This window comes from Pteropus medius, unplaced genomic scaffold (assembly GCF_902729225.1).
Source record: "Pteropus medius unplaced genomic scaffold, Ma_sr-lr_union100, whole genome shotgun sequence".
Classification (NCBI taxonomy): domain Eukaryota; kingdom Metazoa; phylum Chordata; class Mammalia; order Chiroptera; family Pteropodidae; genus Pteropus; species Pteropus medius.
In genome coordinates, this window is record NW_024351731.1 from 5,671,013 (window position 1) to 5,686,782 (window position 15,770).

Below are 15,770 nucleotides of genomic sequence, written 5' to 3' on the forward strand. Positions count from 1 at the left end.
GAAGGGGTGGCTACCGGAACCCCCCTCAATGCGTCCGGGTCCTGCAGGGTCAGCCGCACGAAGCAGATGAGGGCGTCGCAGCCCCAAGCAACGCAAATCCACACTCAAGAAAAAGAAAGCAAAAGTCAAGTCAGCCAGCACTCATCCTTAAAAAAAACTTCGAGTGATTGTTATTTAATTAAAAGACTGGAAAAATCCGAACCCACTCAGTTTCAAGTCAATTCTTTCCTTCGAGTCCTTAATGAAGCTTGTGCTACTACAAAGAATCCTCTTTGAAAGTCCTGTGCGTTTGCACAGTGACGGCCAAGCAATGTCAGTGGCTCTCCACCTGTGTTCATCGACCTGCACTGACTTCCGGTCTGACACACCCAGAGGACAGCCCCGCGGGTCAAGGTCCTAGAACCTGCAGGCAGCCGCTCAGGTGCAAATCTGGGATCCAGCACGTCCTGCTGCACGACCCAAACCACTCTGTGCCTCGGTGTCCTCACTTCCAAAACAAGGATGACAGTAGCCACGAGGGTCAGCACAGGTAAAGCACCCGACACGTGCCCGGGACACAATGAGCACGACGCCCCGTGAGCTGCTGCTGTTATTACTGGATGGTCCCTCCCCGACCCCCGACAGTGTCGCCTTGCAGCTAAAGCCACTTCCCCAGCCCCGAAACCCACCCGAGGGACTCTCGTGACCCCCTCCACCACACGCGGCCCTGTGCCATTCCCCGCGGGTCACTGCCATTCACATGTCCATTCCTTTCCATGCGGCTCCACTAGTAACCATATCATAAGTCCTGCAATGATGCTGTAAATAGCACTTTATAAGGCTAAAGCGCTGATTTGCAAGCATTTAAAACAGACCACTTTTTAAATAAACAAAAACATGATATGGTGGATGGTGACAGGCACCTTCTACCCTGCAGGATTCAGGTCCTGATGGCCCAGGAGCAGCCGACCGGGACGCAGCTGCCACCAGCTGCTCTCGGCCCCCAGGCCCCACGAGGCGGCTGTTCACATGCCACACGGGCCCCTGCGGTGTCTGCCGAGCACACAGCCTGGCTTCACGACAACCACTGAACAGACGCAGGCTCAAACACAATGCACCAAACAACACGGGGCCTCTCCACTACCTGACCGGTGGCCGGTGTTTTAGGGACAGGGTAAAGGGCACCGCCTCAGGACAGAAGAGTTTGCCGTGTGTTGGGTGGGGACGAACACAGCTTAAACGAAACCTTAAACACGCTCAGGGTTTTTCCGTTTTCTGTAGACTGGACGGGCCTCTGGCACACGGCGCTGTCACAGCAGACGCGCTCCCCTCCGTGCCCACGACCCCAGCCACGCGGAAGTCGGCTCTGAGCTGGGTGACAGCACCAACGTGTCTGCTTCGTTTCCTCCAGGGCTTTGTTTACAAAGCAACTTCGATAGTGTCCCAGCAAACAACTGGGACCAAACACGGCAACGGTCACTTAGAAGAACAAGAGAAATCTGTTTCCGTCCAAAGAGGGGTGATTTATGAGAAATACATGCTCTACCTCAACCTCTGACCTGCAACCCTAAATCGAGTGGCCCCCAGGCATGCACCTCCTGGGACGGACGACGCGCTGCCACGCGCGCTCGCCGGGCAGGGTATTCCGGGGGGCGACACGGGCTTGGTTGGCACTGAGCTGTCCTCATCCTTGCACGGGCGCCCCATAACCAAGCCCTGCACGACGTGTATGCCCCGTCGTCCAGGCCAGGGAGGAGACGGCCCAAGGACCCACTGTCACCTCACCAGCCCCGGCCACGCAGGCACAGACCGACTCCAGGCCTAACTGTCCAATCCCTCTGAGGACCCACACGCCCCAACGGCCTACAACGCTTCCCCCGCCATGAACACGGCCACGGCTCTGGGGGGAGGCGCAGCACGCACCCCACTCATTTCACCTCCATGGTGATAATCACCGCAAATCAGGACAAGTATAATGGTTATTAATTACATTAGTTGTTATGTGACTATTGTGACAATCGTCAACAATTACAATATGTAGTGTAATCAGCATCTATTATAACTAAATATCCACTATATGTAAAATGTAACATACTATGTTAATAATTATTCTGAGTTCCGATACATAATTTAACATTTACACGTCGTTACTAGCTACAATAACAAATAGGTAGTGCTATTATTCCCATTTTATAGACAAGAAACAGGCACCAAAAGCTAAAGCAATGAGCAAAGCCAGGATGAGAACCCAGATATACAGCTGCAGAGCCCCTGAAATTGCCTATTCCTTTGGAGTCCCCCCAAGAATGGGAGAGCCTCAGGGAGGTGGGGAGCATGCATGCCTCTCTACTTGGCCTTGGGGTGCGGTGCCACCCTAAGGTGCTCGGCAGGCATCCTGGCACCCACCTTACACAGGAAGTCAGTTTACAGCAAGGGGTTTCTGGAACCAATCCTTTGGAAACAGACATGTCTTAGCATCATCTGTTCACACCTGCGTGCCTGAGTCTGTGCCGAGCAGCCTGTCCACTGTCCCACCCGACACACACTCTCCGCCCGACAGATACTGATAACCTGCCCTCGGCCAGCACCTGTGCGAGGTGCTGGGCGTGCGGCCCAGTCGTGAGAGACAGGACACCGAACCATCCCTGACAGTGGGCCCGAGGCTGTCGAAGTGCCTGAAGGAAATGGGGTGCCCTATGCGTACACATCAGAGCGGACGGGTGCTGGCCGTCCACCAGCCCCTCGCGCTTATCGGCCCACTGGACCCACGGCGACTCTTTGAGGGGACCGCTTTGCCCATTTTACCAGATGAGAAGACTGAGCGACAGCAAGGAGAGGTCGCTGACCCGCCAACGTCACAGCGAGGTGGCAGCTAATGAGGAGTCAGGCCACAGCCGTCCACGCGCCTCCCCTGCCCGCCTGGGAGGCCACTGTCTGAACTGAGTGTGTCACCACCATCTTCTTAAACACTGTTGTAAACGTGGGACCCTGCACACACATTGCGCGCGCGCGCACACACATACACACACACACGCACACACACGTGCACAAAGCAGCACTCGGAAATGCTCGAGATATTAGGCGACAAGGAACAACGTAAAATCATAAATGTAGGCTGATCCCGACTGACTGTGTATGCGCTGAACAAAGGTCTGGAAACAAACGCACACACGTCAACACGCCGAGCGTTTCTCCTGACGTAACATCCCGCGTGGTTCTTCTATTTTATTTCAGAACCTTCTAAATTCTTTGAAATGAGCATGCGTCCCTTGTACCATGAAGGGAAGAATAATGTTTTTAAAGATCCAGACTTGAAAGGCAGCACTGCCCTGGCCACCGTCCACAGCTCGGGGACGCCTGCGGCCGCCCTCAGATCACGGCCGCGGACAGCTCCACGGCTCGGCTCCGTGTCCCTTCCGAGCCGTGCACGCCTGGGGCTCGACACGCAGTCTCTGTGGGTCCCGGGCACAGCTAGTAGCAACTGTTACCAAGGGCTCGGGCACAGACTTCGTAGCGACTCTAATTTTCGCACGTGCTACACCAAGAGCAATCACAAGAGAAGTTAGGGTTCTGAGTCCTCCCTTTGGTTCTGATTTTAACTGCAACACGAGTAACCACCTCATTTTGCGGTCCAGAGAGGGACTGCCCTCCACGGACATTTAACTCAGCTTCTCACGGCCTAGAAGAACTAGAAGCAAAGACGTAAACCTACAACGCACATGGCACACAGGGGCCCTAAATGCACGGGGCACAGTGCCCACGAGAGGGGGGACGGCGGAACAGAGACGGTGCCCTGAGGGCCAAGGAGGAGGGAGGGCCTGGGACGTCGCGGGGCCGAGCGCGTGCCGTGACCGCGGGTGAGGGAGACGGCCTGACCGCAGGCGGCACGGCTGACACGCGTGACAGCTATCTGGTCGGGACGCGAGTTTCTCCCAGGGACACGGGTTAGCCACCTAAAACGACGCTCTGCACACACCAGCGATGCACCGCGGGTGATGGAGCCGGGCTTCTCGCGCCCGGTGAAGCAGGACGCGCGGGGCGAGGGCGCAGGGACACGTGCGTGAAGGGGGTGAGCGCCCCGCGCCCGGGTCGTCGTCTGTCACGCCGCTCGCTCTCCGCTGAGGGACGAGATGGGCTGGCACGGGAAGCACACACGGGGGGCCGCGAGCGCCCTGGAGGCCCAGAGGGGACCACGACGGGGTCGCGAAAGCCAAAGACAGACCGAGGAACCGTCACAGATTGGAGAAAGCAAGGGGCGCGCGGCACCAAACGCAAGGCAGGCCCTGGGTCGGGCAGGGTGGGCACCTGTCACGCTAACAGCCACACCTGAGTAAGATCGGTCGCTCAGGTAACAGGACCAGGCAATGCCACCGTCCTGCGGCTGGGGACTGCCCCGTGACTTCACAGATGATGAAACGGGAGCCTGTGTGGCCCTCCACCGCTCTGCCCGCTTTTCGGAGCCCCAGTTGCTTTGGCGTAAATGAATGCGATGACTCACGCTTCGACCGACGGAGGGCGGGAGCCGGGAGACGGGGGCAGGACCGGCCCAGGCTGCTGAGCGGAGTGCCGGCCACACAGGGACCCCTCGCACGCCCCCCTCCACTTCAGCGTCCATCTGAACGTTCCCGCATTCGATCGGCCTTCAACGACTCAACGCAAACCTGCTTGCTTCTGTACTGCGCCACCACACAGCCGCGCCAAAAAGCGAAAACAGACCACACCCCTTCCCGCCTCCTCTCCCTCCACTCCACGCCTGCCCCGTGCCCCGTCCCCCGTCCTGCACACCCTCAACGTGCGCTTCTGAGCACCTCCAAGCGCCTGTCTGTTCCCACCGCGGCCAGCAGGCCCCTGAGAAGCACGGCTCACACCCGCTCCCGGCATTGCGGACTAAGACCCCCGTGTCCAGGGTGGTCTCTGCCCCTGGGCCTGACTGGCACTGTCCTAGGACCCCGACAAGCCACCCTCTGGATCACAGTCCCTCCCCGCTGCCGGGACAGAAGCTCTCCGCCCTGTCCCCATGGGTCCGTGGTGACCACTTGGCTGGCGTCTGTGTTCTGACTTGGGCGGTGAGCTCAGTGCACAGGTGCCACGTGGGTTTGCATTCCTCCTTGCTCCCCGGCTCCGGGCACGGCGCCTGGCACGTTGCTGGCACTCGGTACTGGACGTGGGACACGCAAGCCTTCATCTGGGTGCTGGACTCTCGTTCTCCATCCTGCTCTGTGAAAGGACATTTGGCTTTACTGTCCCAGCGGGCCCTAAACGCTGTTATAAAGAAGCGGGTGCCCCTTACATCTGTCAGGTAGATCTGGGCAAAACGTGCTTCAGTCTAGTATTTATTCCACTTTGATAAAGAATAAAATATGCCCGAAATGGTTTATTTCATTAAGACCTTCACTTTCTAGGAGGCTGTGGTCACAGCAAGGGCTGGCGAGGACGTGAAGCAGCGCAAACCGCACCCACCGCTGGCGGGGACGTCTATGTGCAGCCACCGCGGACCACGGCTGGCAGCTCCTCAGACAGGTCCACGCTGCGACTCGGCACTGCACGCCAGGCACACACCAACCCGCGCACGGACGTTCGCGGCAGCCCGTTCACGGCGTCTGCCAGCGGAGGGACCAACGAACCAACTGCGACACAATCACACGTGGATGTTCGGCCAGAGAGGAATGAAGAGCCGACCACGCTACAACCTCGAAAACACGGCTCAGCGCAAGAAGCCAGGCGGGAGGTCACATGTTTTACGATTCCCTTGCATGAAACATCCAGGGCAGGGAAGTCGTAGGCACGGACCCAGGCTGGCGGTTGCCAGGGGCCGGTGGGCAGGGACGGGGGGCGATGCTTCACGTGCTCGGGGTGTCTTTGTGGGGTGACGAGAGCATTTTGGAACTAGGTGAAGACGATGGTTGCACAGCACTGTGAATGCACTAAATGCCACTGAACTGTCCAATTTCAAATGGTTTATGTGAATTTCACCTCAATCTTTTAAAAAGCCTATGACATTTCAAAAGAGCTTCCTCTCTCTAAAATACCTATCGTTTTTCTTTTCCTTTTATTAATGGTGCAGACACACTAGGAACAGACCACACACATAATATAAATAGCAGCCCAGAGTCCTGTAGGGTTAGTCTCAGAGTTAAGGTGACAAGTGTGCCACCCGGGACAGCTTCCCTGGAACGGGGGACAAAAAGCCACCACCTCACAGCATCGGTTTGAGAACGATCCGTCTGGAAGATGACTTTGAAAGATTCTTCAACAACCATCCCTCCACAGTACGGACTTAAAACTACCTTATTTCAGTGAAACATGCAAATATAAGTAAAAACGACTCTTCAAATAAACGTTTACTGGAATGGCACTGGGCACCTCAGGAAGCTTGGCAGAGCGTGTCTTACGAGCCGCGGTTTATATGCCACCCCGCAAGTGGGCTGACCGGGGGTGGCGCACACCCTCACTGCCCCCCAGGGGGCTGTGAGCAACCCACGCGGATGACCCTTCTCCACGCGAGCCCAGGAAAAGCACCAGATGGGCTGGGTGTGGACGCTCTGCACTGGCTTCGAGTCACCAGATTCAACTTTTAAACAAGGAACAATGAAATGTCATGAGCATTTCGCCATGCTGAGCACTGAAAGGGGGCGAAGGGGGCCGAGCACCGGGGCAGCGGGCGCGGTGAAGGCGCAAAGCCAGTGCCCTGGGCTTCTCTCTGGACTCCCTGGAACCGCCTGACATTTAGCGCGTCTATAAAAGAAGACTGTCCCTGTCCTACCCACTGTCCCTGTCCTGCCCGCTGCCCCGTCCTGCCCACTGTTACCGAGGAAGCCGGCATGCCTCCCGGGCCCCGTGGGGCAGTGACCGCCACCTACGGCCCCAGAGGCGGGCTTCTCTGCTCCCCGCCACCCTCTCAGCTCACACGGCCACCAGCCCCCCGCAGAGGGGACGCGCCCTGCCTGAGCTCGCCCCCGGGGTACCCACAGCACCCCGCCGCCCTCCGCCAGCACTCGGTGGCGGCCAGCCTGGACCAGTCTCTCTTCTCCCGAGAGGCTGTCCTGCCTCCCCGCCACTGCCACTGCCCTGCTTTCCAGACCCCAAGCCAAGCAGCCGAGCAGGGCAAGTTCCCACTGCAGAGGAAGAGGAAGTGGGGCGTCAGCCCCGTGAAGCCCTCATGGGGTAACGGGGCCTAATGACTCGCGGTCAAGCAGCCAGGAAACCAGCAGACTCACCAGTGGCGAGTACTCACCCCAGAAAAACTCAGACCCAAAAGAGGAGAGCCGGCGTCGGCTCAACCCTCTGGACCCGACCACGAGGTTGCACGAAGGACACAGGACAGAGGAACGTGCAGAATCACACCAGGAAGATGCAGCCACCCAGCCCAGAAGGTGGGAAGCTGATGGCGTCCCCGAGCCAGTCCCCTCAACCCACAAGTCTCAAGGGGGGGGCGGGCGATGAAGTCGAGCTGCAGACTGGGACTGCGGACAGCGACTGTTCAGGCTGGGGGTGGGGTCAGGGGGGTGACGGCTACCGGGCAGTTTCTTTGGAGGGAGGGAACAGTCTGCAAATCACTAAAACGGCCCGAGGCTCACACTGAGACCGGGTCTGTCTGGTGCGTGAATTACGCCTTAGTAAAACTTATTTTCAGAAGATGCTCAAGAGACACGTCGAGCACAACGCGGCCCTGACTTGGATTCTGATTCGGTCGCGTGTCGAAATCCGGAAACCAAACCAGGAGATCCAAGCACCCGTGTGGTCCGGGACGCTGAGGGACGCTCAGGGCTGAAACTGATGACTAGGGGGCTCCCTGGAAGGAGGGGACAGCCCTTTGTTTTGTAGAGACGTCCTCTGAAGCATCCGTGAGTAAACGACGTGAAAAGGGCTCTGGCGTGCGGGCCCGTGAAGGCTGGGAGCGCACTGCTCCACCCCTCACATTTCCCGGCAGACTCAGCTCAGCCTCTGCAGTGCCACCTCCTCCAGGCAGACTCCCTGCCTGCGCCCACCCTCCTCAGTCTGTTCTTAACACGGCACCCCTGGGATCCTCTGAGAAACACGGCCAGCTGATGCCCGTCCTCTGCTCAGTCCCTCCTGGGCTCCAGGTCCCTGTGAAGGCCTCCGAGCCCATCCTGACCTCCCACCCTCGGCCCCGACCCTGCTTGCCGCGGTCCGTCAGCAGCGCACATCCTGACACACTTCGTCGCCGCTTCGCTGGTGGACGTCCTGGCTTCTTGCCGTGCTCCTGACCGCTCACCCCCAAAAGCTTTGATGCCTACAGCTCACGGTTAATTTGTAATTACCCATCTCAGACGCTCAGAGACACCTTCCGAGTCTAATGTGATGTTGTCACCGAGAGCCATGGGTTTTGACATTTAACCAATGGCACTTCTCAAAGCTGCAGCACAGAGAGAACAAAGTGTCCTCAGTGATGTCCCCCATCACCGACGGGGCCACTCTAGAGTCACTGCGTAGAAACAACAAGCAGAAAACTGCCTTTTCTTCCGCCCGGTTGTGACTGGGCTCATCACGTGGAGACAGAGCCAGGTGCGGCCTCGGCTTGCTCCTGTCCATGCGGCCAGGCAGGGCGGGTCTCCGGCTGCCACGAGTCCCAGCGGCGCGGGCTGCTCTGCGCAGCTCCGTACCTGGCTCCGCTCCGGTGGCTCTGCCGGAACCGGCGCTCAGAGCGTCAGGGCCGACTCCGCTCCCTGGGAACGCCACCGAGACGCAAAGCGCCTGGTGACCGTCACCTGCCTGGGGTACAGCCCGTCAGCGCCCTCTCACCCTCATGGCCGGCAAAGTAAAGACCCGGAGGGGGGTCTTTCCCCAGGGGCAGGTGCGCACGGCTCTGGGGCCAAGCAGACGACAGGGACAGACCGTCAGCGACAGAAACAGCGGTGGCTGGGCACGTCCGAGGGGCAGCGGCGACCTGCCCGCTTCGCCCGAGGGTGGGAGAGGGGTGCTCGCCCCGTCCCGCAGCCAGGACGCGTGAGAGGTGGGCTACCGGGAGCTCGTGTGTGTGAGGACAGGCGAGGGGCCGTCCGCAGCAACGCCTGACGGCTCCCGGGCCCAGGCGCCCGACAGCCACGTCTGCCCAGGTGTCCTCCGTCCGCCCGGGCCTCCTCCTCATCGCCCTGCGTCTTCCTTTGCGTCCGCCTCAGGTTTCCCGTCTTGTTAATTACGTTTCCACAAAAAAAGGCGACAACGCCCCGCCTGCTGGCCCCGAGGCCCAGGCAAACCCCATCCCCCGGGGCCTCGGTTTCCTCCCGTCACCGCTCGGCCCGCTGCCCGTGGACGGGACCGAGGGCCCTGAGCACACGAGCACCTGGGACGGGAGCCTCAGTCCTCGTCTGTCACTGGGCGGCCCCCGCCCAGGGCTCCGGAGCCCCCGTCACTCCACACGCCCTGCCGCGCCACCCCCGTGTCCTGCATGAGCTCGGGGCCGAGAACCCGGGGGACGAGCTGCCACACCGGGGCCCCCGCTACCCACGTCCGGAGAGAGCCGCACAGCCACACGGCGCAGCCGGCCCGGCCCGGCCCGCGGACCTCGGCTCCGCGCTGGAGCCCACATTGCAGCGCCCCACGGGGACGTGGACAGGGGCTCAGGCAGAGACCTGGGCAGGGAGCCACCCAAATTCCTGAGTCAGGCAGGTTCTGGCCCTGCCAGACCTGTCTGCTGGGATAGGTGCTCGAGATGGACGTGACCAACGCTACCGAGGACTTAGGGACCCCGCCCCAATACAGACTTTCAGAAGTCTCCTCTGCCAACTCTAAGTGAGGTCGCAGACAGGCTGTGCCCGAGGCACCGTGGCACCAAAGTGGCATCAAGACCCACGGCCAGCAGGAGTGGCTGGCGCTCCGCCAGACCCCAAGCTTCGTCGAGAGAGGGACCCGCACATGGACTTGGTTCCTACGGTCCATCACAAAGCCCTCTCTGGGGCGTCTAGTCTCACCTCCTGGAAGTGCGTCCCCCGCGGGCTGGGGGCCGTCCTCCATGTCCCCTTCCAGCCCGAGCCCCTCCCTCGGCCCCGCTCCTCCCGAGGGTGCTGGAGGCCAATTCTCTGCCCCTCCCCACCCTGCTCCCAGTACCACTGGGTCCTGAACCCAGCCCCCAGGGCTGTCAGCTGGGACGCCTGCCAAGTGTGATTCCCCGGGTCTTTGGGGCAGAGGCGGGAAAGGCTTCAGGTGGTTCTCTGACCAGGTGCTGCGTGTGGGGAGCCAGGGCCCACCCACTCAGAGCACCAGCTGTGCGCCGGCCCAAACCCTGTCCACCCGCCCACCGTGCCCTGCCAGCTGCCTTCTCCAGCACCCACCGCGGCCCCCAGACCTCAAACTCGCCTCCGAGTGGCACAACCACTCTGCCCCTGAAGCCTGCTGGGCCTTCTTTATCCGTTTTGTTAACCGGTAACCAAGCTGGACGCAGTGTTACCCCACCCATCAGATCACCCGTTAGGACATCGGCCGACAGGGGCATGACGGCGAGGGTGCGGCCCCCCACCCCGAATGCGTCCTCTGGGGGCCTCTGCCCGGTCCTCACGAGCTTCAGAACCCCGTGAGGGGGCAGGGCCAGAGCTCCGCGTGGGTCCACACCGACCCCCGAGGGTGAGGACCCAGCCGCTCAGCACATCTCGCTCCGACCTCACGACGACCCCAGGTGGGCCCTGTCATCCCCACCATCCCCACGTGAAAGCTGCCGGAGTCACAGAGCCAGTCAGGGGTGGTCTGGGACCCAGGCACCAGCAGGTGTCCCTGCCAGGTGGAGGCTCCCCAGGAAGTGCACACGACAGCCCCAAACCCAGGCCCGGGCCGGGGTGCTGAGCTCTGGGTGCGAGACCTCGGTCTTGGCCCTCACAGCTGTGCCACGCGGAGGGCCCCGCTGTGCTAGGCCCCGACCATCCGCCACAATCCCCACCCCGCTTCCATGGCTCCGTCCCCAGGCCACCGCCCAGGCCCCTCCTCCACCTAGCAGGAGCCCGGTCACACGACACTGCAAGCGCGCGGCATGTGGGGCCACCTTCCCCGTCACCGAGGCACTCTTCCACAGAGGCCCCGGGGCCCGGCGGGGTCGGAGGTCACCGCAGGATGCGAGGATGACCCACGCCAGCCGGGCCCTGTCCCTGCTTTACAGGAGGGGACGCCGAGACCCGGGACGAGGATGGGGCTGGAGCTGACGCCCAGACCCCCTGTCTGTCCACAGGACCTCGAGGAAAGTAAAGAAAGGTTAACAGGTGGGGTGAAGTTCTGAGTCCCACACCAGCGACTGCTCGGCAGGCGGCAGTGGGGCCGGATGTCACCTTGCACCTGCTGCTCCAGCCGGCACCCCTGGGTACAAACCAGCAGCAACCCCTCAAAAGACCCCGCGTGCGCCCTTCAGATTTTACGAGAAATTTTCGTAAATGCAAAGCCACCGGAAAGAGAGGTTAACCGTGTTTGAGCCCTTTATCTGTGGGCCTACGGGCCAGCCCGAGGTTTAAGAAAGGCCTTGGTCAGGCAGACGTCCGGCCCGCTCGGCCCAGACAGCGCCCTGCACGCCCGCTGGCCCAAGGAAACACCCGAGGGCGCCCGTCGCACCTGCGAAAGTTTCCGGTCCAGGTGACAAACGGTACACAGCCGTCCGGGCACAGCAATGCCGAGGGCTAAATGAGAAGGGCCCGGAGGACGAAGGGCAGCGTCAGGTTTTAAACTTCGAGGGGAAAAAGGCGGAGCGATAAAGAGAGAAAGAAACATTGCTCAATAATCCTTTAACTCGGCACAGGGCAGCAGGGCAGGCACGAAACCTGGGCACCACAATCGCAGCCGGCACTGCGGCTGAGGCCCGTCTGCAGAGGCGGCCGGGGACAGACCAGCGTGGGGGTGACGGAAGAAGCCGTCTGCCCCGGACCCGCGAGGGAAGCCCAGCCCAGCAAACGGCTGGGAGAGATGGGCAGCACGAGGGCCACTGGGATCGCCGTGGTTTCTGCAGGCCACAACGTCCCCTCTGCTGGACGAGCGACACACGGGACAGGTTCTGCTGCCGCTGGAGACGACAGACGCAGAGTCACTGTCCAGACACTCAGTGTGCCGGAATTAAAACCACGAGCAACGGGCCCCCCAACCGCCTTCCTCAACAAAACGGGGGGCGGTGGGGGCAGGGGGGGCAGGATACTCTGCAGAGAGAATGTTAAAACTTAAATGGTCTCGCAAGTCAAGAGCGGGGGAAAGGGGAAAGGGCAGCTTTAGGGTCCAGACCAAAGAGGCTCCAAAGACAGAAAACCAAATTTACGGCGAACTTTCACCAAATTCAGGATCTGCAACAATCGACCGCAAACACGCTCCCGAGATAATAAGGAACTGTGGCCTGCTGAGGGTGATAACGGCACTGGGTTTGACGTGGCCCATGCTCAGTCAGGGCACTGAAGTATTAGGGCTGAGATGACGGGTCTAGAACTCGCTTCAGAACACTGCAAAGAAAGAGCGGACAGGGGCTTGTGTGGGGCAAATGCGGGAAACCCTGATAACTGCTGAAGCTTGGTGACGGATAAACGGGAGGGCGCCATCGCCCTATTTTTGTGTATTTTAAATGAGTTCACAATAGAAACTATTTCAAAAGAATCAACTGGTTACATTTTGAGGACTCACAACAATTCAAGAAACAAAAAAATGTCCGTATCAGACCGGCATGTTACAGTAGCATTGTATAACTCACATACAATAAACGCAGCCAGCACTGCTAAAACTTCTGAAACTACACTAGAAGTTACCAAAAGATACTCTGCTTCCTAAAGCCATATAGGCTTTAGGCGCTGAAGCTTTGCATCTTTTTTCTCACGCACTTATTTAAACCCTTCTGTAAGGTTTACAACAGATCTGAGGAGACCATACCACCATGCCAGCTTCTGGCCAGGGCACAGTGCCATCTGCTGTGATGACACACGTGCCCTGTCAGTGGGAGACCAGGTCCTACCTTCGGGGGGAGAAGTGGGGTGCAGGAGGAGTTAGAAACCACAATGAAAGTTGTTTATTTTCAAAGTCACCATCCTGTGTAGACAACCCTCAAACAAGCCTCAGGTGTCCCAGAGGTTACTCTGTAGCAAATCTGGGAGGCGGTGTAACACACAGGGGTCCCCTTGCAGCAGGCATGCGCTCAGACACACTAAGATATTTAAGTGGGTTAAAAAAAAAAAAACTAAACTAATTTGTTCACCTATGAAGGTTCTGAGTCACTGGAGAATCCACCCATCCTAAACCACAAACTCTTTCAAATAATTCAAAAAACAAATAGTAACACACTTAATTTCAGAGTCCAGATATTCACTCACCTCTGTAACATAGCATCAGCAATGGGCATGACACAAACCTACTATGAACTCTTTAAAATTAATTTTCTTAGTAAGTCACTGAATACATATATTAAAAATTGGAGGTAACAAAACGATTTGTAATTTTCGTACAATCCAGATCAAATGTCTTCTCATTATTCTAAATTAGGAAATATAGTATTAAAAAGAGTTTCAATGAAGAGATTCTATTCCAAAAATTCCTCTTAAACAAAATTAAAAGCCTCTAGTATTTAGAATACGATTGTACCGCACCACAGCCTTATAATTTACAGCTCACTCACACAGCCTGAAAGTTGGGTTCAGTCCCATCCTGCCATTAGCTAAGAACGATCCTACGGACCCATTTATTTTCTCGTCCGAAGCTGACCCATGGCAGGCGGGTCCATCTGTGACCGTGACCGTGGCCCTCTCCTCACCATGCCACAGCACAGAGGCCCACACCGGAGCCAGGGCCTCCCCAAGGCTGTCAGCGACCAGAAGTGAGCCTGGAGATGGACAGGGCTCCAGCATTCTCAAAAAAATGGACCAGACCAGGAAATCTCGCGGTGCCTGCTGGAGCCCGTTTCAACGATACCTGTGCGTACTCGCGCACCAATCTCGTCTACATGGCACAGGTGTTTCTTACTACGGGCCAAGGTCAAAACGACTGACAGCCACTTCTCTAAGGAGAGAGTCGGCTTGGGGATCAGGCAGATCGCCCTAATGCTCGCTGGCCTCACGACCTTGGCAAGGTCTTAACCTCTCTGAGCCTATGAATACCACCGACTCAGCCAGCTGCCAAGGATTCAGTAACGTCCAACGCGACACAGATGCCTGAGCTTCCTCAGGCTTCTTCACTCGTTCCAGGCCCTCGACCTTTAAACCGAAAATCTGAAAAAACTGCAGTGTGGAGGCAAAACTCTCACTGGGTCCTTCACGCGGGGGCAGGCAGGTGGGGGCCGCCACCCAGAGTCTCAAGAAGCCAAATATGCCCCCAAGACTGACAACAGAGTCCAGGACCCTTCCCCACAAAGGCTGGGCCACCTCCCAGGTGTGGGGTTAAAACCATTCTTCAATCAACTTGCTGAGCGCGCTTCAAAGTTCCTCAGGCTCAGCCTTGGAGCAGCTTTCTAAGTGATATCGGAAAAGAGACAGAAGTCACAGGCGAGAAGCTGCCTGTGACTAGACACAGCAGTGGGGGACAACGTCAGGGGACCCACGCCGATCAGAAGGGGCTTCCAGACTCCGGATTTGGAGCAGGTCTGGAACAGGTGGGGCCAGGGTCCCCTCCACAGGAGGCCACGGGGATGGGGGGTGGGTAGGCAGAGAACGCACCAAGCACGGGGCCAGGACCACCTAGCACGGTGGTCGCGGGGCCTGCAGCCCGCTGGAGCCTGGCGGACAAAGGGGGCAGGCAATGCCCTGTGTAAGTGGCAGGGCCAGCGGGAACTTCAGGAGCCACGTGCCTGGCGGGAGACCGGGGAGCAGCTTTACAACACTGGACCGTTTCCTTGGCCCGAGGAGTCAAGAGCCCTTGTAACTGTGCGTCTAAGAGGGGGGTGGGGGTGGGGGTTCTGCTTTTAGCACTTGAAGTTTTTGAGAACTTTTCCGGAGAGAGAGGGGCCGACTCGTGAGCGGGGTGCTAAGGGAATGAGCACAACTCCTCGCCGCCCGTAGTAAACTGTAAACGGCAATTAGCCCCTGAATAAGGGGACGGCGTGTCTGGAATGAGAATGAGCCGCACGCAGTTTCGGGGTTCGGGGGGCCGCCTCCTTTCCCTCTCAGTCTGCAGTCATAACTACCAACGGGAATGGGCCAAAATTCAGCATCTGCAGACTTTCCCTTCAGAGGGGGCCGCAGAAGTGCTGGCAACCAGAAAAGCGAAAGCGAGCGCGCTCCGGGCTGGCCGCCCGCGCCCCGCGCCCCGACCCGAGCCTGCGCCCTCGGCGCCCCGCGCCCCCCGCGCCCGCCCCGCGGCGCAGCGGCCCAGACGCGGCCTGGGGCCTACGCGCCGCCCGCCCGGCCCTGGTCCCGGCCCTGGTCCCGGCCCTGGTCCCGGCCCGCGGGGCGCCGGGCGGCGGCGGGGACGCGGGGGGCCAGGCCGCGCGGGGCGCCCCGACAACTCGGCCCCCGGGAGCGGCCCCGGCCCCGGGCCCCGCCGCCCGGCCCGGCCCGGCCCGGCCCGCGCCGCGCTCGCGCCCGCCCGCCCGCCAACCGCTGCCGGCGCCGCGGGGCGGAGCGCGAGCGGGCGGCCGGCGCGAGGACTCACCGGTGCCGGCTCCCGAGTACATGGTGGCGCCGCCGAGCGCTCCGGGGCCGAGGGCCGGCCGCGCGCGCCACGGGCCCCGACGCCGCGAGCCGCGAGGGAGCCGCCGGCCGCTCGATCCGCCCCGGCGCGGCCGCCTCGCCAAACAGGTTTACCCGACGCGGCCCGGGCGGCGGGCGGAGGCGGCGGCGGGGGAGGGGCGGGGCGGGGCGGGGGGAGGGGCGGGGCGCGGGGCGCGGGGGGCGGCG

General features: G+C 59.9%; 1 protein-coding gene across 2 annotated transcripts in view; it reads right to left on the reverse strand.

Moving 5' to 3' along the window:
* AGO2 (argonaute RISC catalytic component 2) overlaps nt 1–15,669 on the reverse strand; it is an 88,038-nt gene extending 72,369 nt beyond the window's left edge. Inside the window, exon 1 of one of the 2 annotated variants that reach the window (XR_005649308.1) lies at nt 15,526–15,669. Coding sequence is in view for 1 of the 2 variants with exons in the window: in XM_039845910.1 (XP_039701844.1) it covers nt 15,526–15,547 (22 nt within the window). In the remaining variant the exon portion in view is untranslated. The remainder of the gene's footprint in view (nt 1–15,525) is intronic. The other variant, XM_039845910.1, reaches the window with a different exon arrangement.
* Between the last annotated feature and the right edge of the window lie 101 nt (nt 15,670–15,770).